Source organism: Delphinapterus leucas, chromosome 5, assembly GCF_059928025.1.
Source record: "Delphinapterus leucas isolate spDelLeu-1000000601 "Yukka" chromosome 5, BTC_Dleu_Yukka2, whole genome shotgun sequence".
Taxonomy (NCBI): domain Eukaryota; kingdom Metazoa; phylum Chordata; class Mammalia; order Artiodactyla; family Monodontidae; genus Delphinapterus; species Delphinapterus leucas.
Genome location: NC_143133.1, coordinates 2,499,147 through 2,522,087, shown reverse-complemented (window position 1 = coordinate 2,522,087; position 22,941 = coordinate 2,499,147). Strand labels below are relative to the sequence as shown.

The 22,941-nt window shown below is 64.3% G+C and overlaps 1 protein-coding gene across 9 annotated transcripts in view; it reads right to left on the bottom strand.

Annotated features, from left to right (window-relative positions):
• Positions 1 to 978: 978 nt before the first annotated feature.
• RGS12 (regulator of G protein signaling 12) overlaps positions 979 to 22,941 on the bottom strand; it is a 98,623-nt gene continuing 76,660 nt past the window's right edge. The window contains exons 6-21 of one of the 9 annotated variants that reach the window (XM_089911443.1): positions 22,712 to 22,853; positions 22,358 to 22,527; positions 21,820 to 21,912; positions 20,961 to 21,104; positions 20,026 to 20,205; positions 19,521 to 19,674; positions 19,039 to 19,098; positions 17,663 to 17,739; positions 15,578 to 15,772; positions 15,141 to 15,214; positions 14,577 to 14,703; positions 12,612 to 12,708; positions 11,108 to 11,187; positions 10,609 to 10,762; positions 8,829 to 9,269; positions 979 to 1,205 (exon numbers count right to left, since the gene is read on the bottom strand). In XM_089911443.1, coding sequence (XP_089767569.1) covers positions 979 to 1,205; positions 8,829 to 9,269; positions 10,609 to 10,762; positions 11,108 to 11,187; positions 12,612 to 12,708; positions 14,577 to 14,703; positions 15,141 to 15,214; positions 15,578 to 15,772; positions 17,663 to 17,739; positions 19,039 to 19,098; positions 19,521 to 19,674; positions 20,026 to 20,205; positions 20,961 to 21,104; positions 21,820 to 21,912; positions 22,358 to 22,527; positions 22,712 to 22,853 — 2,415 coding nt within the window. Of the gene's footprint in view, positions 1,206 to 8,828; positions 9,270 to 10,608; positions 10,763 to 11,107; positions 11,188 to 12,611; positions 12,709 to 14,576; positions 14,704 to 15,140; positions 15,215 to 15,577; positions 15,773 to 17,662; positions 17,740 to 19,038; positions 19,099 to 19,520; positions 19,675 to 20,025; positions 20,206 to 20,960; positions 21,105 to 21,819; positions 21,913 to 22,357; positions 22,528 to 22,711; positions 22,854 to 22,941 lie in introns of those variants that run through there. The other 8 variants (XM_089911444.1, XM_089911445.1, XM_089911446.1 and 5 more) reach the window with 8 other exon arrangements.

Here is a 22,941-nt window from a genome sequence, read left to right as displayed (position 1 = left end):
GAGCAGCCCAGCGGCCCAGGGCACACTCAGGCCTAGGGCCCTTCTGACAAACCTGACATGCATCTCGGAGGAGGGAGGGGTGCTGGGGGCCCCTCAGCTGCTCAGCGCCGGGGTTCTGCCAAGGCACCCGGGCTGATGGCGCCGTCTCTATCTGTCCTGCCCACCCAGCATCACACGGCAGCCCTGCCCACTGGCCTGGCCTGCTACCCCGTCCCCTCCCGGCTCGCTCAAGCCTCAGGACCTCTGCACAGGCTGACACTCTTTCCCAGGCCTTCCGGGCAGGGCAGTCAGGCTTCCCCTGAGGTGGTCCCTCCAGAGACAGGCCCTGCCAGACCACCTCCCTAAATGAGGCCAAGGGCGAGGGATTGGGTCAGAGTGGCCTGAAGGGTCCCCAGGCCAAGCTCTCCCCCCACCGGTGGCCACCCCAAGAGGAGACCCTGTACCAAGCTGCACGAGGCGCTGTGACGTGGACAAGACCAGGGCCCTGGAGGGGGCAGGACCACGTCCCACTGCCCACAGGCTAAGCCTCGCGCCCCGCGAGGCCAGCCTTATTTCCCTGCTCACCTCCGACCTCACCCCCGAGAGCCGGTTCTCCCCAGCCCCCTGCCGGTACACGCACAGGGCCACAGGAACAACGGCTCCCTGAGGGCAGGGTCCAGGCCCCAGGACCAGGCACGAGGCCGACAATCTGGTCCTCAAAGACGCTTTATTGCGGGAAGGCTGGACGCCGAGCGGGAGCTGGGGCGGGGGCCAGGGAGCCCTGAGCCAACGCTGGCGGGTGCCCGGGGCCAGGACCCTCCCCGCCCTCTGCTGGTTCGGCCCCCAGGGGTGGCTGAGGAGGCCCGTCCGAGGCCCTCGAGATAGGCTCAGCGGCTCCCTCAGGATCTCTGCTCTCCACATGTGTGTCCAGGCAGGCGGCTGGGACGCCGGGACGGGAGGGAGGGCCGGCCAGCTGGGTCGGGTGCGCGGGCGGCAGCCTCAGACGAAGGTGGCGTGGTGTGGGCCCGCCTTGGGCTTGGCAGGTCCCCCCAGGCCGGGGCTCAGGCCGGGGCGGTCTGATGTCAGGGTCCCGCCGGCCCGTGACCTCCAGGGGCCCGTCCACACCCCCGGGATGCTGCTGCCCGGCCCAGGTGCTGAGCCAGCCACACGGTCCACGTCGACGATCGTGCTGACTGGGAGGCCTCGGCTGCCTCGGGCCCCACCTCCTGCCGCGGGGAGAAGAGAGAGTCTGTCACCCATCTGCCCACCCTGGGCTGGAGACCCCACCCCACCCTCCTGGCACAGATGGTGGCAAGGGGCTCCTGAGACCCCCACGTGCATCCCAGGGGCAGGCAACTTCTGACCTGGGGCCCCCAGGCCTGGCGCAGGGAGCCCTCTGCAGTGGGGAGGGTCCCAGGCCGAGGGAGCTGCAGGCTGCACAGGAGCAAGCTGGGGGAGGGGTCTGGGGGCGCAGGGCCCAGGTTCCGTGTGGTGGGACCGGCGCGGCCCCTCATTTGTCACGGGTACACCCTGCACCCTGTCCTCACCCGGCGCAGCCAGGACAGTGGGGACGGCCCACCCACTAGGGTGCTGTCCGCCCAGCTGGGGCCCCCTCTGGGGAGAAGCCCGGCACCCGAGCCCCTGCAGCTCCCCACTGATGCCCTGGGGGCATCAGGGGCACCCGCCCCCAGACGACACCGCGCTGCCCCTCGCCAGGGTGGGACGTGCGTGCCTGTGTGTGGGTTTGCGTCATGGGAAGGAGCACGTGGTGCCCCTCGGTGGGTGCTGAGATGGCGGAGGAGCTGGGGCGGGGGGGGGGGGCGGTCCCAGGGCCCCTCAGCGGGATGCAGCCGCCCCTGGGGTGGGGGGTGGCCGAGGAGGGCCACATGGGGGACGGTCTCGTGGGAAGCCTCCCAGCCACCTCCGCTGCGCCTCTCAGACACCCCCACAGCCCGTCCCGCACCCCACTGCGGCTCAGGTTCAGGGCCGGGCCTCCACTCCTCCTCGGGGGGCTGTCCGCAGCCGAGGGGCCGTCAGGGAGGGGCTCCAGGGGGAGGCATGCTGCTGGGCTGAGGGAGGACCAAGCACTGGGTGTGGGTTGACCCAGACGGGGCTGGACCCTCAGGGCACTCTGGGTCTCCATCCACAGAGCTCACTGCCCGGCGTCTCTAAGGGCTGCGGCTCCCAGTGGGGCAGGGGCCTGAGCCCCACCGCCGATGCCCGCCAGGGCCCTCGCGACCTGGCCACGCAGTTGTCCACCTGCCCGTCGACCCGGGCCTACCTCTTCAGCCACACAAACTCTGAGTCCTTCACGCTCTCCTACCCCATCAGCAACACCCCAAGCCGAGTGCCCCTTCCTCCACCCTACCCTGCCGCCTGCCCCCTTCCAGGCTGCTCAGTGGTCAGCCAGGCCTCTGTCTTCAAGTCCCCACCTAGGCCCCAGGAGTTCCAGGCTGCCTGAAACTGCCTTGGAAGCTTTTGATCCCAGGCTGGGCAGCCACATCTCCCTGCCAACCACCCCAGCAGGCTGTCACTGCGCTGTCACCCTGGCTGGTCCCGGGGGTGGGCCCTGGGGGACAGAGGTGCAGTCCCCAGGAACCAGGTCGCTGTGGGCAGGGCACAGGGCGCTCGGCAGGCGCCCTCAGCCTCGGCTCCCTCCACCGAGCCCCCCCAGGGCTCACCCCGGGGCCAGGGGCCAGGCAGAGCCCCAGGCCCTGGTGTGGGCAGGTGGAGCCAGGAGGCTAGCATGCCCGTGGGGTGCTCTCAGTGAGCCCGGGAGCCAGGGACCCTCAGGTGCCTGGGGTGCAGGGGGAGCCCCAGCCCCAGGTTCCCAGTGGACAGGCTGGAGGAGTCCAGGCGCAGGGACACCCCCTCTGGTGACCGCCCCTCCCGGGCCTTGCCGGTGGAGGCGAAGACCCTGCTCCCTGCGTGGGTCCGAGGCCTACGTGCGGGAGTGGGGACGGCCGTGGGGGTCAGGAGCCTCGCCTCCCCTTGCAGGAGCTGCTCTGTGGCCCCCAGAACCCCCGGGGCAGGTCCAAGCCTGCGAGGGGGCCTTGCGTCCTCTGAGCTAACAGAGGCGGCAGAAGGAGCCTTCCCCGGCGCCCGCGGGACCCACCCCTCCCCCGCTTGTCGGCGGCTTCGCAGGGCCAGCAGGTGATGGGGTGGGGCCGGTCTGCGCTTGGGCGGGGGCTGGGCAGCGAGGCAGGGCTTTGCTCCCCAACCGCTCGTCCCCATCTGGGGCATTTGTCTGGAGCATTAAGAGGCCCGTGACCCCACGCAGGTTGAGGGGCACGGCCCTTTCCTGTCCAGCCCCGTTTGGACCCCCCAGGAGGACAGAGGCCGGCGAGGGGAAGGGGCCTCAGCCACGGCCCGTCTGACGCCTGGGCAGCTCGGGTGCGCTCAGGATGCGGAGGGCCGCCTGCCTCTGTGGACGGGAAGCTCGTCCCCGGGCCAGGGACGGGCGTGTCACAGGGAGGGTGGCTGCAGTCCAGGCCCTTCCTGCCTGCCCGCCCAGACTCGCTCTCCTGAGGAAGTGGCAGCCCCAGGCCTGTGACTCAGTGTCAGGGACCCAGCCCCGCGCGGCGGGCGGGCGGGCGTCACGGCCTCCGTGACAGGGCCTGCCCGGGGCGGCTGCCCTCCCAGCTTCCCGAGGCTCCCCTTGGCTCTCCTGGCGGGGGCAGCAGCACGGGGGACCCTGCAGGGCTCAGGGGCCGCCGATTCCGAAGGGAGCCGGGTCTGCCCTGTTCATGAGGGTCGCCCCCTGGGCCTCTGTGCCACGTCCCTCGGACACGCGCACGCGGGGCCGGAGCCAGCGCCGCATCCCCCGCCCCTCAGGCTGCCCTGCTGACCCCTCGTCTCCCCAGGGACCACGGGCCCTGCCCCCCGGCTGATTCCGACTCTGCACAGTCAGGCCCTCCCACAGGGTGCCCTGCTGGAGCCTCGTGGCAATCGGGACCCCAAGAACCCCTCCCGAGAGCCCACCTATCAGCCCCTTGCCAGCGGCCAGGTCTGCTCTGGCCCTCAAGGCTCCACAACGGGAGAAGGTGCAGGCCGAGTCAGGACCCTCCTCCTGGGGCCGGCGGGTGCAGGGCTGCACGGGTGGAGCCAGGGCAGTGGGTGCAGCCTGAGCCCTTGTCCATCTGCAGTTCTCCCTGGGTGCTGAAGCAAAGCTCCTCATCCAGCAGATCTGTACTAAGCACCTAATGGATGCCAGGACTCCCGCTCATGGCAGTACAGGGTAAAAGAGGGGAGCGGTGACCGGGCAGTCACGGCCATACCGAGTGCAGGCGTGCAGATGGGCGGAGCCTGGGGAGGGTACGTGGGCAGCGGCTGCAGCAGTGCCGGCCCCAGGTCAGGGTGTGGGAGGTCACACTGCCAGCCACTGGCGGCCCGTGGCTTCCACTCTGAGAGACCCAGGGGCCGGGTGGAGCAGACCAGCCGCAGGGCACATGGGGGAGACATACGGAGAAGGGGACACGAGGAGGATGGACGCGCGAGGGGAGACCCGGGGCCGTCGGCCTGAGCAGCCAGGAGGATGGAGCTGTTGCAACCCGTGCTGGGGTCTGGGGAGGGGTGCTGGGCCAGCTGGGTCAGCTCTGGGAAGCCCGTGGAGGCCTGTGGAGTGGGCCGGGTGCAGGCAGAAGCCCCCAGACATCTAGCAGGACTCAGGTGCATTCTAGCCAGGGCAAGGCCAGAGCGCCAGAACATGCTCCGCTGGAAGGGGGGTTCTGGAGAGAGCCCTGGCAGAGGGCTGCCTTCGCCGGGACCCCCGGCACCAACGTGACCCCGAGGAGGCCAGGCAGCCCCCCCACATGCACATCACGGTTTGCACTGGGGAGGCTGGCCCATCCTCCTGGAAGGCAGGTGTGCGCGGTGGAGGTGTCCCCCTGCCGCCCAGACAGAAGGGCCAGGGCTCTGCTGGAGAGAGGGGACATCTGAAGGGACAAGTGCAAACTTGGCAGTGGTGGGGTGGCGATGCAGGTTCAAGAGGCTGGGGCCCGGGCTGGGGAGATCCGCACGGCTGTCCCGGGAGGCCCTGACGCCCCAGGGGACGGGCAGCTGGATCCCCACTGTGGCTGCTGTCCCGTGCACAGCTGCACTTCCCCTACTGTCCCCAGCCCAGGGCTTCCGCCTCACCTGGGACTGAGCAGGTGTGACACGCCGAGACCGGCTGGGGGTCCAGGCTGGGGGCGAAGGCGGGGTGGCTGACCACTGAGCAGCCAGGTGCAGAGGGGCTCCTGGGACTCACGGCCAAAGCAAGGTCACGTGGTCTGGCTGCCTTCACTGCCAAGGTGAACGGTGTGGCCCTTATCTGGGCTTGTGGCCTCTGGTTAACACTCCAGCCCCGTTCCCATGGAAACCAACTTACTAGGCTACAGCGACCCCTGGCAAGCGGGACAGCTCCACGCACCTGCTAGGAAGCGAGCTGAGGGCTCCTGACCCCACTCTGGTAACTGGACGTGCCTCTGGGGACCCTGGACACTGAGGCCCCGGGACCCCAGGCCAGGACTGGTGGCGAGGACTCCTAGGGAGGGGCGGGTGGCCCTGCCGGCAGCCGCGTTCCTGCAGGAGGGGGACGGGAGAGGCCCGGCCAGGACCCTGACCCGGGCGTCCAACACCAGCACGGCCAGGCGGCAGTGAGAGGGATGGAAAGCCTGCCCAGTGCCTGGCTGAGGGGCTGCGGTCACCCACTGGACAGAGGGAGGGCCGGCGAGGGAGGGCCTGGGAAGGGCACCAGACACCTCCTGGGACAGCAGGTCCCACAAGGTCAAGCCCTGCACCTGGGGTTCCCGTGTCCATCTGAGTGCTCAGCCGGGGGCCAAGGTGAGGACCCGTCCAGCCCAAGGACACCTGGGGGCCGGGGGAGGGGGACTGCTGGGCCGGGGCCGCCCGTCCACCCGCCCGCCCGCTGGTCAGCCCTGAAGACAGCTCCTCTCTCTCCCTGGGAAGCAGGTGCCCTTTGGGGGCGACTCCCACGCCCTCTCCACGTCTGCCTATGTGGACGCGGGGTCTTCGCCTGCTGGGCGAGTGAGCCCTGAGGCTGGCTCCGCCCTCTGCAGGGCCGTGGACGCTGACCTCGGAACCTGACGCTCGCGCTGCTGGGACAGAGGACTCACACCGCCACCCAGCTGGTCCTCCCCGGGACGGGAAATGCCCACCAACGCCCACCAATGCCCAGAGTTTTGCTGGAAACCAAACAGGTAACAGTGGGGAAGGTGGCCCGGATTAGGACCAAATCCACGGCAGGCTACACTGGAAGACTGCGTCCCGCAGCGGAGGCTCCATGCCTGGGCCACACGGCCGTTCAAAGACCTCCATCCCTCGGCCGCATCGGGCACTCACAGGCCTCCCCGTACAAGGGTGCCGGGGACCAAGGGCCAGGGTGCAGGCGCAGCATGGCTCTGAGGGGACCCTCCGCACATGGGGACGCGTTGCGGGCAGCCCCCCACCTGCCCCGGGCTGCACGGCCCAGACGTGGCCCCGGCTCCCCGCCCCAGGGTCCGGCGGCATCCGCACGCTGTGTCTCTCGCCCTGAACGGAGGGGCCACGGTGGCCACCACCTAGGAAACAGCTCCCGGCAGCTAGAATCAGCAGGAGGTGTGGATGAGACCTGCCCTCTGGGCCCCGAGGATACAGCTCAGCGCCGGGTCCAGACGCGCGCTGGCCCAAGGGTGTCTGCGGCGCCCTACGCTGGCGGGGGAACCTCGGGTCCGGTTCCGCGTCACAAAGGTGGACGCAAGGTTCACAGGACGAGCAGAGGATCCGTCCGGCGAGCCCAAGGTGGAGGCCGTCCCACCGAGGGCCTCGCAGGGCGAACGGGCACCGCACAGGAGGAGCGGAGGCCCTTCCCAGCTCCAGGAGGACGCGGCTGATCACAGACCCTCACGGCCCCCCCGCCGTCCTCCCTGCTCAGGACACCCACGGAGCCAAGCATCCAGGGTCTCCACCTGGGCTCCTACTCATCAGGGACAACGAGTGCACGGTGGGGGGCACCAACGGCGACACACCCCGGAAATGCAAGAACTCGCCGGTCACACTGCCCACGCTGCCGGGCCACAGGTGGGAAGGCCGAGCCCCGCACTGGGTAAGCCACGTGGGCCCAATGCCCCAAGCCCGGAATGTGGAGCTGGAGAAGCCCAGCGGGAGCTCGGAGGAAACGGCTGGACAGCGGGCAGCCAGCGAGCCGGGGCTCCGGGTTTACGGGGAACGAGTGGGAGGGATCCGGCCCGGCCGGCTCACCCACCACCACCTGGCACCCCACCCGGCCCCCGACCCCGGAACTCTCAGGGAGGGGAGAGCCATGGCCCCGAGCGCTCCATGCCAGCCCCTCGCGGTGTCCCCACTGTCACACCCAGCCTCCCGGTGGAGCTTGTTACTGCCGCCCTTACACAGCTGTGTCTGCGGGTGTGCATGAGGTGCTCAAGAACGTCTGGTGAGTGAAGGTCTGCTTTCGAAAGCCAGTACATTAAAGTAAACCCAATGAATTCCATTAAGATGTGCAATGTTTTCCCGGGTTAAAATACACCTGTAGTTTTCTAAAGAGGAAACAGGTTCAGGGGAGAAAGGAAAGCGCTTTAAACCAGTCCAGTGAGGAGATGCAGAGTTTATTTCTCCCGGAAGAGCACAGACTCAAAACACAGGTGAAACTACACACAGGTGTCTACGGGCAGATCAGAGGGGAAGTCGGATCGAAGTGCAGGAGACATGCAAGGAAGGCCGCGGCTTCTCCCGGCTTCACGTCCGCGGGCTGTCTCCGTGGGGAGGGCGCCGGGAGCCCGGCCCGCAGAGCCAGTCCCCGAAGTGCCAGTACCCCACGGGTACACAGCCAGAGGTACAGAGCCGCCCTGGGTCCCCACGGAGATGCGGCTGCAGGTCCGACAGAACCCAGTCCTGGGGCAGGACTCAGACCAGAGGGGGCCTCCCGCCACCCCCAACAGCAGCCACAGCTAGTGTCTGCCCACCACGGAGCCCGCCAGAGAGGACGGCGGCACCCAGGGGCTCCACGGGCACAGGCCTGCGCGGACAAGGCTCCTCCCCTACACCTCGGGGCCGGGCACACAGGCCGTGGCCCGAGTGCGGGGCGGGAGCCGCTTTCCCGGGAGGCCGGGGGCCTCGCTTTACCTGCTATTAACACACACGCGGCTAAGGAGCAGCTCCACCACCAGCCCTGCTCACCTTGACACACTCGCGCCTCCGTTTGGAGGGCCGCCTGTGACCACCCAGGGTCAGGGAACCCCATGCGGATCCCGGCGCCCAGCACGCAGGGCCCCCACCTGCTGTCTGACCGATGGGCGGAGGGTGAACACCCTCCCTGCAGGGTCAGCGCAGCCGTCCTGCTCTAAATCACACGGGCTTCACCCACTTGCTCAAGACAAACACTGTTGTTTTCAGCCTTGAGATGAAAATACTAAAACCGCTAGCTATCCAGATTGTAATAAAAGTAACACATACATTTTGCAGAAATTCCCAGGGCCTTGCTTGGTGGCATTACTGCCGGGGACCCAGGGAAAGACGGCGGGAGGGCACCGCCGGGCCCAGTGCGGGCACCGCTCACGAGCGTCACGCCACGGGGCGACACCCCCTCCGAGACCCCCGCCGCCCATCCTGGCCACACCCTGACCTCAGCGGCCGCAGGGTCCTTTTCGAGAAGGCAGAGGCCGCCACGACCAACACAGTACCTGAGGGGGCTGGCACGCTGAAACCTCCTTAGAGGGATTAAGGGGCGGAGGGGGTAACTTTGCACCGCTGACGCTTTCTAAGTGGGTGGACAGCACCGGCAGGCGACCCCGGGCGGGCGGGCAGGGAGGAGGGGGGTCAGAGAGGAGCAGGGGCGTCGCGCCCGGAGGTACCTGGTCTCGGAGGTGCGGCCGAGCCCGGCGGGGTGGGGGGCGGCGGCAGGAACGTGCTGTTAGGGCTGCTGAGGTGCCCCTCCCCCGTGAGCGTCAGGTCGGCCACGTGCTCGCCCTCCACGGTCTGGAGGCCCCCGGCCCCCGCCGCCTGCGCCGGGGGGCTGGGGGTCCCAGGGGTCCCGGGGGAGCAGAGAGGCGGGCTGTCGGCAGAGCCAGGGCTGGTGGCCGGGCTCTCGCGGGGCCGGGGAGCGCTCTCCTCGCTGTGGCCCGTCGCAGGTCTCGTGCAGAAGACCTTGGGGGCGGCCAAGGGGGAGAGGGCGAGCCCCGGGGGTCCAGGTGGCAGACGCAGGAACTCGGGCAGCACCAGGTCCTCCTTCCTCAGCAGCCCGCGCTGGTCGTCTGCTCTGTTGCTCTGAGCTTTGGAAATGAGCTCAAAAAACTCTGTTGGAAGAAAACCCACGTTGACCAAGTGTTATCGCGTTTACCCTCCGGCAGGCACAGCAAAAGCGCATCTGGAAAGCCCTGTCCCGCCGCCCCAGGCCCCCTCCTTCCTCCTCTTCCCCCCCCCCCCCCACAGCCACAGGGAGGCCGCGGGCCACGCGAACAGCTGCGCTCCTTCCTGGACCGGCTCCGGGCCGCCACGGCCCGCGGCCCATGTCTGCGCTCCGCCCGCGTTTGAAGCCTACCACCTTCTGAGCAGGAGGGAGGCCGCTGACCAGGCGCCACGGCCTGACACAGCCAGGAGCCCCTGGTGCCCGGAGCTGGTGAACCAGCCTAGACCCGTGTGTGGGAGGCCTCTCGGGGGCACCACGCCGGGGCAGAGGGCGGTCCTGATGGGGCCTGTGATCAGCGCCCGGCCCTCGACCCCTCTCCCCGCCGCACACCCCGCCCCGGGAGCTCCACGGCCCCCCAGGCCGCCCCCTCCCGGCACCTCCGCCCTGCCGGGGACGTCCAGATTCTTCGCTGGCTCCCCAGAGCTCTTCTTTTTCTTACCTGGGTGGATTCTCAGTTGTAACTCGAGTTCACCATCCAAAATAGATGGTGTCTACACTGAGCCTTCTCGAGGCTTAAGTTACACTCTGAGCTTCTGACCAGCAAGGAGCTTAAAAGCTCAAATCTTAACGGCTCTCAGAAACGCGAGAACTTCAGAGCAGGCGTGTGTTTTACTCTGGCCCGTGGCCGGACGCCACAGGGAGCAGCGACTAGCCCAGCTGACCTGCCCAGGAAGTGCTCCCTGGGTTACAGCTCAGGGCACAGAACAGCTCCTAGAGCTTCCCTCTGTCACAAGCTTTCAGAAGAAAAGGAAGTCCCCCACGCCTCCTCTCCGTCTCTCATGCCATCCTTCTTCTGTCCTGCAGGCCCAGGGGCGGCTCGGGTGTCCGGCCCCCACGGCCGAACGCACAGCCTTTCCTCGGGGCCCCAGCAGCAGAGGCCACCGAGGCCCGGGCCCTCCCACCGGCCTCCTCCTGGCGAGGACCCTCAGGGACGTGGACCCCGGTCCCGAGCCCCTCTCTGAGCCGGGACCCGGCTGTGAGGGGGACAGAGACCTCCTGCCGCAGCCCGCACGGGGCTCCCTGACCCCTAGGGCCCGGCTCTCGGTCTGAAAACGGGGCTTTACTAGAGTTACACCGATAGCTGCGGGCAGACACAGGGCCGAGTGCTCAGTGTGACGGGCCACGGCCTCCCCAATGTCAGTAACTCAGACAAGCTTCTAGTGACTGGACTGGAAAACTGACACTGCATTCACGAAAAACGTGCAAGTTTTAAAAAGTACACATACCCTCTGCTTCGTCCAAATTAATTTTCTGATATTTTTTTTTCCCAATCTTTGCAATAGATTCTTCTCTCTTTGAAAGCCGGGGATCCCTAGCATTCTTTCCATTTTCTCCTTTAATTTTAATAGAATTAGACTTGCCTAGTGTTCTTTCCTCTCCCTGCGTCAGAAGGAAAGTCAAAGTTCCACTCACATTTCAGACACATGACAACACAGTTCATCAGTTATATAAAAAGGGCCTTTGAAACACAGATTGCATTGATTTGGACTTCACATGCGTGGCAGAAACATCAATCGCAATGATAAGGATTGCAAAAAGAACAGCACGTAAGGCACACCCACCCACCCAGCGATTCCCAGGCTAGTGGGAGCAGGCACCACAAAGGGACCCTGAGAAGACCCCCCCAACCCAGGGTGCAGGCCCAACCAGGGCAGAGAGCCACTGGGGCCGCGCGCCCCTGAGCTTTGCAGGCAAGGAGCGAGGCGGGGTGAGGAGGGGAATTACCATCGCCGAGTGGTTTCTGGAGCTGGCGTTTACGGCTGCGCTCTGTTTGGTGGGCCCACTTTTCTGCTTATCTGTGGGTACTGAACATAGTGAGACAAGCTTTATAAAACTGCAGTGAATCGCAGACCCGTCTCAACATTTAACACAATCACCAGATCAAAGCTGTACAGAAGCCAAAGGTATCAGAGGCCCCTTATCTACATGCGCGCTCAGGCCTGAGCACCCATGCGGGGTCAAGGGACAGAGGACCAGCCTCCTCCACCCGCCGCGTCTGGGCGAGCTGTGCATGACGGCGACGGGGAGAAGGCTCGCGGCTGACTGTGCCCACGGGGACTCTGTGGTCCCGTGGTGAGCGAAAGTGCCTCTCGGGTACTATTTGGCACGAATGTCTTTAGAAAGTACGAGAGTCTCACATTTATTATGTATCTTCAAATACGGCCATTGCCCCAAGTCAGGGCTGCAGGCTGGCCCCCGCTGGCCCTTGTGGTCCACAGACCACTTCCCTGGCCCAGGATGGGCTGGCGGAGTCCCAGCCCTCCTGCCTGTGAGCAGCGTCCCAAACACACTGCACGCACCTGCCCGCAGCTGTGCCTTCAGACTCACCTGCGCACAAGCGGGCCGGGAGGTCCGACCTTATCAGACCCTGGAGGGAGGTGCTGAGCACCCATGCCCCGCTCAGGCCGCTCGGCCCCTGAGGCCGGTTACCGTGCGGGAGAAGCGCACACAGCGTCCTCTAGAACCCAGGTGGGCCCACAGGGGGACAGGAAGCAGGCACGGGAGCCCGAGGGCAGAGGGGCGACCGCAGCCCGGGTCACCCTTGGGGATGGAGACGAGTGATGGGTAGCCCCTTTCAGAGCTGAGCCAGCCCGGGGAAGGGAAGGGCGGCTCCTGACACGGCCACCTCCCTGCCCTGTTCAGTAGGCTCCAGAAGGCTCTCTCCAGGAGGCACGCCCCCGCTGCCCCCACCTGGGAGTGCAGGTCCCCGTCCCCAGGGCAGGGCTGCGGGGCTGAGGCAGCATATGGGAAAGGGCCCTGTAAACCACCGATTCCTTGTGCACTAGGCACAGGGGGCCCCAGCCCCCGACCTCAGCCGCTGCTGGGCCGACATGGGGCAGCGACGCCCCAGGGTCCCGGGTCCCTGTGCAGAGGGATGGGGAGGCCTCCCAGGAAGAGAGCACTTTCCAGGGCATGCTGGACCCTCGGAGCGACCGCAGGGCGTTCGCAGGACCCGCGCCCCTTCTTATGGCAGAGAAGACGTGCGTGGGTCCCAGCCAGAGGCCCTCGTGCTCCCGGTCCCAGGGCCTCCTGCCCGCAGACAGACGCCCAGCCACGGCTGGACTCGGACATGGCAGGGGGTCGCCGGGCCCCGTGAGACCCTAAACCCAAGTGAGGCCATCTGCAGTGTCACTCTGAGATCACGGGGCAGCAGGGCCGGGAGCTTTCGGGGGGCCGAGCCCAGGGACCCAGGAGGCCGGAAGGACCAGGGCAGCGTCACCCTGCTCACCTTTCCCTCGGGAGGGCTCCTTCTCCTCCAAGATGACCCGCTGTCCGTCCAGACTCGAGATGGGGGCTCCGAGGTCCAGGGGCTCCTTCTCTCCACTCTAGAGGCAGAGATGGTGCAATGAGCGGCTCACCCAGGCTGGAGCTTTCCGGAACAACTGCGTGTGGCGCATCGGCCAGCAGGACCATCCCAGGCTTGATGGAGTCACGCGCCAGGTGACCCCAGGTCCTGTCACCTCGGCAGGGCCAGCCGCAGACGCCTGACATGCAACAACCAGGATCCCAAGCGCCAGCAGGCCTGCCCGGAACGCAGGCGCCGGGAGGAGCCCGCGGGACGGGGCCGTCACCCAAGTGATGGCTGCTGGCAGCACTGGGCCGAGTCGAGGCCCCGGGGCTGGAGGAGCGCTTGGTGGGAGCCGGTACCACCTGCGTCCACAAGTTGGGTGCTTTTGGGCGTTAAGTCAAGCTGGCCTAAGTCTCAGCATTACCTCCAACCTGGAGGAGGGGCCTCAAGCCCACCTCACTGGTCCTCAGTGCACTAGGAGGCGCGGGAGTCGGGGGAGATGCCTCCCTGTGGGCGGGAAGCAGGCGCATCTGAGGCCCGGGATCCTGCCCTTCTCTCCTGGGGAGACTATCTTGCTGTTCAGGACCCACATCCTCTGTCGAAGAAAGAATCTGAACTTGTAGCCTGGCTCTTAAATTGCTAAGCGGCCAAACGCCCAGACAGAGCTCTGGCCGAGTGCGGAACGGACCAAGGCTAGCAGGGTCCTGCCTGGCTCACGACTTCGCAGCCCACAGTTCACTAAGGAGGGTCAGCAGGAGGGTCCAAGGAAAGCCACATGCTCACAGCCCATCCACAGGACGCCCCGTACCACCCTCCATGACTCTCCCGGCCCCGAGCCCTGAGACAGCTGGACCACTCTTCCCGGTCAGGCCTCAGCAGCCCAGGGGGGAAGGAGCCCCGACCACTGGCCAGCCCTTTGGGACTGAGGCCCCCCAGCGACCCCACGAGCACGCTTCCATGACTCACCCCACTTTACAGATGGGGAAACAGGCACAGGGACTAAGGATCGCTTAGGATCTCAACAGAGTATGAGCAGGGAGGCCACATGGAACCCAGGCCACGTCCCTCTCCATTCGGCATATTCTAGACTTTAGGACGGCACCCCCATCCCCCAGTGAGCTGGGTGGAGGGCTTCGGGTTACCCTCGGGGAGTCTGAAAACAATTTAACTGGTCCTCTTGTTCACGTCAAAGTCTTGAACAATTCTGGAGCCCATTTCAGAGAAAATAAAAATCCTAAAAATACTTGAAATCGTAGCCCTGATAAAGTATAATTTCTAAAGAAAGGAGAACACAGGCCAATGGGTCATAAGTCACCGCATTTCAAAGCAAACGTGTGGAGGTGCGGGACCACCCTCCGGCTGTAGGAACGGGGACTCTGCTCTCATCCCTGCTTCACCCATGCACGGAGGAACCCGACGGCCCGGCTCCGAAACACCAGAGAGAGCTGTCAGACCCACGGCCTATGGGAAGCTGCACGGTGAAGCAGCGGATGCCCGACAGGCTGTTGCAGATCGGGTCACGCACGCCACCGCGTGCCGTCATCCGATCAGATTTGCAAACGGTGGGAGGCTGCAAGGTTTTCATTTCTTTCTCTTCTTGGTTTCCCTGGGCCCAAACCCCCAAATCTCAAATACCAACCCAAATCCCAGAGGGCACGACCACGGTACGAAGAAGCAGCAAGCATTTCCACCAAAGGGTGGGAAACAGGAGGGCAGTGGCAACGTCCTCCCCAGGGCCTGCTGGGTGGAGAAGCCGCACACAGGCGCTGGGTCGGCCCCACGGCGTCCTCCCGTTTCGCCAGCCACAGCTCGCTTCGCGGACAACGGGGGCAGGCTGGGCCCCAGCAGGCAGCGCTGAGCTTGCGGGCGGCTCGGGGGCCCAGGGGCCCCATGTCGCTCACTCACCAGCCGGGCCACCAGCTCACTCAGGCGCAGGCCGTACTTGGCCGCCACGGGCCGCAGCACCTCCGCGACTGGCTTGCTGGGCTTGGCCTTGAGTCCCACAGACCGGTTAATCGGCACCAGATCCAGCCTGGTTGGAGGGGGAGAAACAGGAGCACGTTTGCCACAAACACGTGGTAACTGTCATGTGGACGTTCCGTCTCAAAAGCAGAGCAGCATGGCACCCACGGGCATCACCAAGGCAGCCCCAGGTTCTGCACGAGAAGAGAGCCCACAGGGGGCTTCTTTAGGGTCTCGTGGGGCTGAGCCAGGACTGTCACACCCGACAAGGAGCGGCCCCTCCCCACGGGTCGACCCTGCCCCGGGTGTAGCCCTGCCGTGGTCGCCGGCAGGCGGGGAGCGTGACCCTCTGGCCCCCGGGGTGCCTGGGGCCACGTGCGGCTGCCCCTCTGAGCTCACAGTGGGGGTGCCGGCACCCCCAGTAGAGCGGAGGCCAGCGGGGCAAGTGGTCAGAAACAGCCTGTGGCTCTGGAAACCTCATGAAAATGGCAATTGCATTTCTCTTACCGAAATAAAGTGCGTTTTTCTAGGCGCAGGTCCCTAGACTCCAAGATGCTACTGTCCTGGTGCAGCACCAGAGGCTACGGAACACATGAAAGGAAGAGAGATGGGCGTCAGTGGGAGCCAGGGCGCACAGCTGCACGGAGCAAAGTGCAGCTTCAAACGCGGCCCACCATAGCCGGAGAGAAGGCCTCAGCTCTCTGACCAGCTGCTGTGAGCCCGCAAAGGGTTCTGCGCAGCGAGACGGCGCTCTCGGGACCCACCTCCGCCACATGCATGGAGCACAGAGCAGAGTCAGCCGTGAGGCCCAACACAGGCCAAGGCGGCAGGGAACCCGCAGGCTCAGGTAAACACACACAGGTTAGCCGGCTCCCCCACCGGCAGGATCTCCCACAGGGCAGACGCCCCCAAAGGAGAAGCCCTCGGTCTCTGCAGCCCTGTACCTTGTCCCCGCCCACCAGGAAGAGGTCCACGGCAGCCCCGCTGATGCCATGTCGCTCGCAGAGCCCGGCCAGGACTTCCTTGATGGAGAGCCCCGCCCTGACGAGCACCACGCAGGCCGTCCCGTCGGGGAGCTGGATGCTGCAGTGCTTGGCGGCCTTGTCCTTCTCGGGCGCCAGGGTCCTGCAGGCCTCTGGCTGGGGGGCAGGGAGACATGGGAGCGGGCAAAAGGTCAGGGAAAGTGCAGGGAGGCCCCAGGGAAGGGCCCTTGTAGCTTGCACACGCGTGGGGGGCCCAGCAGTGCGGCTCCCTGTGCACACCCAGCTCCACAATGCAGACACGTGCCGATAAAGGCACAGTGCGCTGTGCGCACACGGCCGCGACGTTGTGGGGCTGCTAGTTGACAGAGAGAGCCACCCCCTCTCAACTACAGGCACCGTCCTTGCAGTCCCAGCCTCCAACCTCTGAGTCTAAACTTTTACAAGGGCCACGCTAACTAGCTTTCCTACTAGAATAGGATGGGCCTTCCCACTTTTGTTTTCGGGGGTCCGGTCTTGGCCTCCCTGACCCGGAAGCACGTGGAGTCACCCTGCAGAGCCCACTGAGGCCATCTGGGGACCAGGAGCTGCCTCGCCTATCTCTCAGACTAGGAGCCGGGGACGGACAAGGCAGGCAGCCTCTGCTGCTTCTGGTCACCTTTCTGGCTCTTTCTGCCCGACCTCACAGGCCCAAGGCCTTTCCGAGAGGAATGGACGGACAGACAGCAGGTGGACCGGAGGGAAGAGGCTGGGAGAGGGGCCGGGACGGCCAGGCCAAGGCTCAGAGGCAGCGGCACACACCTGAGGGTGTGAGGCCCCTCAGACCCTGGCCCCCAGGTCACGAGGAGCTGGCGGCATGGGGACGCCGGGTGTGAGGGGCACGGGGGAGTCTCAGCTCCTTCCTCCGCGGGGCTGCCAGGGGGTGCGCCCTGCAGGCAGCCTGCAGCCTGGGGTGCCCTCTGCCCAGAGAACGCCCACCACCTCTGCCCGGCGCGGGGGATGTGGCCCAGCCCACCTGTCCCACTGCCAGGCCCTGAGGCGGGGGACACGCCTGCAGGATGGGGAAGCGAGCCTTCCAGCGCGGCAGCACCTGCGACGTGATGCCTGCGCTGCGGGTGGACTGGGCAGGAGCGGGAGGCGGCCCCTCCCCACTGCGCGGAGCAGGGCTCCCACGTGCTCGGGGCAGGAGCCGGACCGGGGCCAGCCCGCGGCCACGCGCCCCGTGCCAGACCTCTGGGTCCCTGAGTTACAGCACTGCTTCCTGGCTACAGACGGCTCCCCGCATGCCTCCTTCTAATGCCCGACTTGCCCTGGTTGTCACTTCCTTACCACTCTGTCCTCCGAGGGTCTGAAAATCTCTTTCTCCCAAATATTACTTCAGAAAACTAGTTTGCAGGTGGTAGACTGATTGCAAAATGGCCCCAAATATGCCCTTCCCACAGAGGCACGGGCAATAATAAATGTCCTTTGTCTTAAGCCACTGGGCTTTGGGGTGCTCGTTCAGGCATCAGTGGCTGACTGGTGCGTGGCCCACCCTCGCGGCTCTAACTGGTGCTGTTGTAACTGAAGAAGAATGACATCCACATTCACTACTGCCTGGCCGCCTCAAGTGACTAGGAGGCCGGCGACAATAGGGTTTTCCAGAATTGCCATCAGGCGACAGCTAAGCAGCTAGCAGGTGAGCCCAGTGCCTCCTCCACCTAACTGGAAACTGGGCCAGACAAGCAACTCAGCGGGGCGTGAGGAGAGAGCGCAGGGCCAGGCAGGACCCGGGCCCCCGGCCCACAGCAGGGGCCGGCGGGGAAGAGCCCTGTCGGCACAGCCCCCAGTGCACAGGCAGAGACACAGGGGTGTCTGAGCTCACGGGACGTGCAGGTGCTGAGACGAAGAGGAGTACCTGCCTGCTCCCGTGGGCGTCCAGAGAAACGTGCCTGAACGGGAACTAAAGGTCTCAGAAATGAACCCAGAGATATTCTTAGAGCTCAAGGGGCGCCCTCCCCATCCATGCAACAGCTCCCTTACGAGGGACACGGCTTTGCGGGGACTCACCAGGTCCAGGCTCCCGGCCGAGGTCATGGAGCCCTGCGACTCCCGGCGGCCCAGGCCTCCGTTGGTGTGCACGGGGTCTGCAGGGACATAGGGACTCAGAACACCCAACGGCACCAGCTTCACGCTTGCTCGCTTAACGCAGAAGCGCAGAAACCCCCCGAGTGTGGTCACGTCCCCCACAGCCCCACACCTCCTTTAGGCTGAACAGACACGCTCGAAGGACGGGAGCCAGGCTCGGAGGCCCTTCGGCGGCGCAGCCTCGCCCCTGGCACGCAGCCGGAGCCGGGAGCCACCGCCCAGGCCCGTGCTCTGCTCTGCTGGCGGCCGCGCAGCCCCCCGGCTCCTGCTGCCTCATCGCAGGTCAAAACGGAAGCAAGTGTAGGGCCTCCCTGCCCTCCATTTAATCTGGAATTGTCATCTCAACACGCGGCTTCACATGCCAGCCGGTTACGGCATCTTTTACCGACGGCTCACGTCCCGTCTTCCTGTAAAGTCCTGAACGAGCTGACAATCGCGCCATCCGATGCCACTGACTGAGCTAACCGCAATCTAAAACTCGCAAGAACTCTGACATAGAAAAAGGACCTTTAAAACACAGGGCCTAGGGCCCCGATCATGCCGCTGTGCCGGGGCCTGGGGGTGGAGCAGGGGGCCCGATTACACGGAGGCCCCCAGGCCCCACTGACCCACCTGCCAAAGCAACCGACTGCCAGGCCAGAGAGTCAGGGTGCCTGGGAGCGTCCCGGAGTCAGGACTTAGGGCCTTTCCGGGTGGCTCTCTAAAGACGTGCCAGGTATGGGTACCCCGGTCTCCTGGGGTCCCGCTCGGAGACACAGACCTAGAGAGGCAGGCACTCCCCCATCTCCGGTCCTCGGGGGTCCCTGGCCACACTGACGACACTGCTCCCACCCCCAGCTCCGGCTGCCCTTCCTTGTGGAAGAATAGCTGTACGGGCCACCCCAGGCAGGGCCCTGGAGCCTCAGGGCACTGGCAGAGGCCCACAGCCTCCCTACACTGCCCTCTGCAAAGTGGGCATAAGACCTGCCTGCGGCCGGCTCTGAGCAGGAGATGAACCCTCTAAAGTGCCTGGCACAGCACAGGCACCACCCCCTCAGGTGCTCCAAGCTCCCTCGGTAGGCTGCCCAACCTAATCTTGGGGCCCGGGTCTGGAGCCTGCAGGTTATTTCCCAGAAAATAATCCCTTTCCTGACAGCCTGTGGAGAAGAAAAGGCCGCCAAACCCTCCCGCGCGTGCTTCCCGCGCCCAGTGTGCGCCCCGCCCTTCTCTGCCCCGTCCACCCCCTCCCCGCCCAGGCTGCTACCCGCCCACCCACCTCCCTCCCGGGGCGCCCCAGCCCTCGTCCCTGTCCCTCTCACACTGTCTTCTCAGCCACATCCAAGAAAGAAACCAAGGGAGAGAAGATCTAGGATGGCAACCTTTAAAATTTACAATAATAAAATTACAATTTTGAAAATGCTTGGTACCCAAACTATGGTGTCACATTTTCTTGAAGAAATTACAAAAGCTCGTGTACCTCTCTGCACACGGCAGAAAAGCAAGAGGCAGTCTGGGTGGACAGAGGGCAGGACACCTGTATTTTCTGCTTTTCACTTGGTTGTATTTTCCAAATTTTCTACCAAGAGCACCCATTACTGCTCAAGCAAGAAGAGGGTGGTACCCGTCGGGCGCCCTAGCCTGGGGGGTTAGAATGCACCATGCCCCCTCTCAGAGGGCCCTACAGCCCCCGCTTCCCCAGCCAGGCCGCCCCAAAGGGCCACGTCACAAGCACAGCCCACACGTCCTCATTTGTCCCCGAGAGGGCCTCGCCCCCCCCCCCCCCACACGACAAACCACGAACCGCTTGGACGGTCACCTTGGTCCTTCCTCTTCTGGGACCGCCCGGCGCTCCTGGTCCTTGACCAAGAGAAAAACGCTCCTTTTCGTTTCTTCTCGCTGTCCTCATCTCCCAACTCTTCATTCAGGGACCGTCCTGATTTCGATTTTCCATTCAACTGCCGTCAAACGGAAAACGTCGTTAAAACAGTGTGAAGTTAATTTAATATCACATGAAATGCATGGGGAAGGGAGCTGGAGCAGGCCACCAAGACACGTGCTCCGCGGGAGGGTCCAGGTCCCTCAAGGCCAGAGGCGCAGCCCCACCAGCCTTTCCAGAAATGGCAGCTGGAGCCCCCCGCCCTGACCAGAGCCTCGGACAAGACGCACGGGAGGTGCGAGTGCTAAGAGGGCCTTGCATTCCCTGCGGGTGAGGGGATAAGCCAACAGGGGCATCAACAGGGGCATCTGCTGTCATCTCTGCAGAACAGCTTTCATCTGGGGGGGGCCAGCGCGGCCGGGACAGGCACCTTCTTTGGCGTGGACGCGTTTGAGTGGTCGGAGCTGACGCTGTGCTTGGAGGTGGGACTGCTGGGGACCTGCTGCGCGTCGGGCAGTGGGCGGCCCTCCACCTCCGCCAGGATGCACTCTTGGTATAGCGGCGATTTCAGAAAGCGAGTGTAGCTGTCGAACTTCATCAGGTTGAAGATCTGCCGAGGAAACAGCACTGTCCAGTGACACACGGAACCGGACACTTGGCCCTGAAGGTGCGGGGCGGCGCCAGGCCGCACGCGCAGCAGGGCCTGTTCCCAAAGTCCCTCATCGCCCCTAGAGTTGTTGCCCAGGCTCCATTATGTCTGATCACACTTATAACACGCCAGCCCTCGGGGGCCGTGCTTATGATCAGCCAGTTCCAACAACCCACATAAAGCCAGCGTCTGAGCGGCCTCAGGACAGCCAAGGTGCAATCTTGGAGAATCTTTACTTTGTTAAATAAGAATGAAACCAAAGGCAACTGGAAACCTAAAGGAAGTGAGACCTGTCTTGAAAATACCTTCCTCCATTTTCTTAAACCTCATTCATATGACTCAGCAACAGAAGTAACCCCTGGCTAAGGCCAGTGGACATGTGCTCTAAAACACATTAAGTCCAATGCACACTTTTCATCACAGTGATGTCCTAAAACTGAAAAAAATCCAAACGTCCATCGATCTCTATGTATATCACCACCCATGAACCCGTGATGATACACAGATGCATAAGGGAGAGTGTCAACAGTCAGGTACACCGCGGTGGGGACGTCCTGCTCCAGGGCCCTGCTGAACCCTGGCTCTGAGATGGAGCCCAGGGGCTGGAGTTGGGCGGGGTAGGGGTGGGGGTCCCACCAGCACTCTCCTCGCAGTCTGGTGCCTGCGGGGGCTGCTCTCCGGGACCCGAGTCCTCTGCCCGTGCCCCGGGCAGTCACCTGGAGCTGCTGCTCCTTGAACATGTCGGGGTGCGGGGCGCTGAGGATGTCGTCCGCCAGCTGGGCTTGGCTGTCGATGTTGACCGGCATGGTGGCTTTGCTGCTCAGGAACTTACTGAAGATCTCGCGGGCCCTGTAGGAGAGCTGACGGGACAGCGCGTGAGTGGGACATGCAGACCACACACGTGTTTTCTGACACGGGTCCAGGCAATGGAGACACATTTTCTTGGGGCCTAATAAATATTTCTTGCTTGGATAATAACTAAAAGTACCAGCCAGTATGAAACTTTTCGATAAATCAGCTCCTCTCCAAATTTTGTCAAAGCGCAATCTGAATGTTCCAAAGACCAAGGCTGTGCTGCTGCTACGGGGGCATCCGGGTGCGGGCGGCGCGGGTGCTGTCGCATGGTGTGGTCTCGCCAAAGTGGGAGGGAGGTCCGGGCAGCACGGAGCGTGAGAAGCAGAGAAGAGGCCTCCTCTGAGGGAGGGGCACAGGCTGCCTCAGAGCGGGTCACGCCGCGGGTCAGCACCCACACCAGCGGGGGCTCACCTGCCCCCGCACAGCCTGCAAGGGGGGGCCGTACGGATGGGCATCCTTAGGATGGCCCAGGATTTTCTCTTAAATCCCCTTCCACACACGGAGTGGCAGCACATGTGCTGAAAGTTTTAGGGCCATTTATGCAAGCTATGTTTAGGCAAAATTAAATATCATATATATTAAGAAACATTCTGAAAAAAATTTTTTTTAATCGTGTGAAAATATTTTTACACGGACTTTTCAAACTGCACTATGTGTGAACCTACGCTCAAATCACCCTGCCCTTTAACCACTCCCACTTCCCAGCCGGAAGAAACGTACCTCTTTTTTGTCGTGTGCGGGAACATGATGAAAATATTCACAGGCCTGCCAGAATAAAATGTTTTCTTCACTGAATTCCTTCCTTAGAAAATCCTAAGAAAAACACCATAGATTAACCTTCACACAATCCTTGGAAAAGGGTACGTCAGTAGTGGCGGTGGGACCTCCCTCCTCTTGTGCTCTGTTTCATTATTCCCACTTTATTCTTATTTTCATCTTTCACAGAAACCAGGGGTGCCAAGCGCCTCTCCAGAATTTACCTGGGAGCGAACTTAAAAGCTGCCCTCACTGGGACCACTTGGGCCTTCCCAGCTGTTTCCTTAGAAGCTGAGCAAGCCTTCCTAGTAGCCGGCCTGGCTAGCAGGCAGCTGCTTCCAAGGGCTCACAAGAAGCTCTGATGCCCCTCACAGCAGAGAGAGGCGCCCTCCAGCCCCTGGGCCTGAGCGCCCGGGGTAGAAGCAGGAGGACGAGACGTCTGCCCTGCCCAGCCCTGCCCTGGGGCCAGCTGCAGGAGGTGCCCGCTGCCCATCAGACTCACAGAAAAGTAGCGAACTCCGAGCGGGTCCTGCAGAAGCCGTTCGAAGGACACGGCCCAGCTGGCAACCCTCCGCTCACGCAGGCGCCGGCAGCTCTGCACGCTGGGGAGGCTGGCATTGCTGCTCAGGCTGTGGTTGCTCACGCAGTCCTTCAGGTCGGCGCCGTTCAGCTCTGTGGGGCCAGCACAGACCTCACTCACCTGCGGGCCTGTCCCCCTCCCGCCCACGGGGCCCTCACCATCTGTCTTCTACAGGAGGTGCGTTCAGCCGACACAGTGAGGCGAGTGCCCACACTGTGGCCGCATCGTTCTGGGCACCCTGGGTACTGGGCCGAGTGGGAACGAGACCGAACCCACCTCCTGAGGCCGCGCACGCACACACCCGACAAGGATGCTTGTCACAGGTCGCGGCCGCCCTGGCCGCGGGCACAGCAGGGGCTCCAAGTGAGTCCACCTGAGGTCGGGACGGGCCAGGAGCCAGGGCTGGGTGACAGGTGGGCTGAGCAGAGAGAAAGGGGCACGGTGGGGTTCCCAGGACCCGGAGAAACACGCACTGTCGCTAGGTGCGCCGCAGTGCCCAGGCAGGG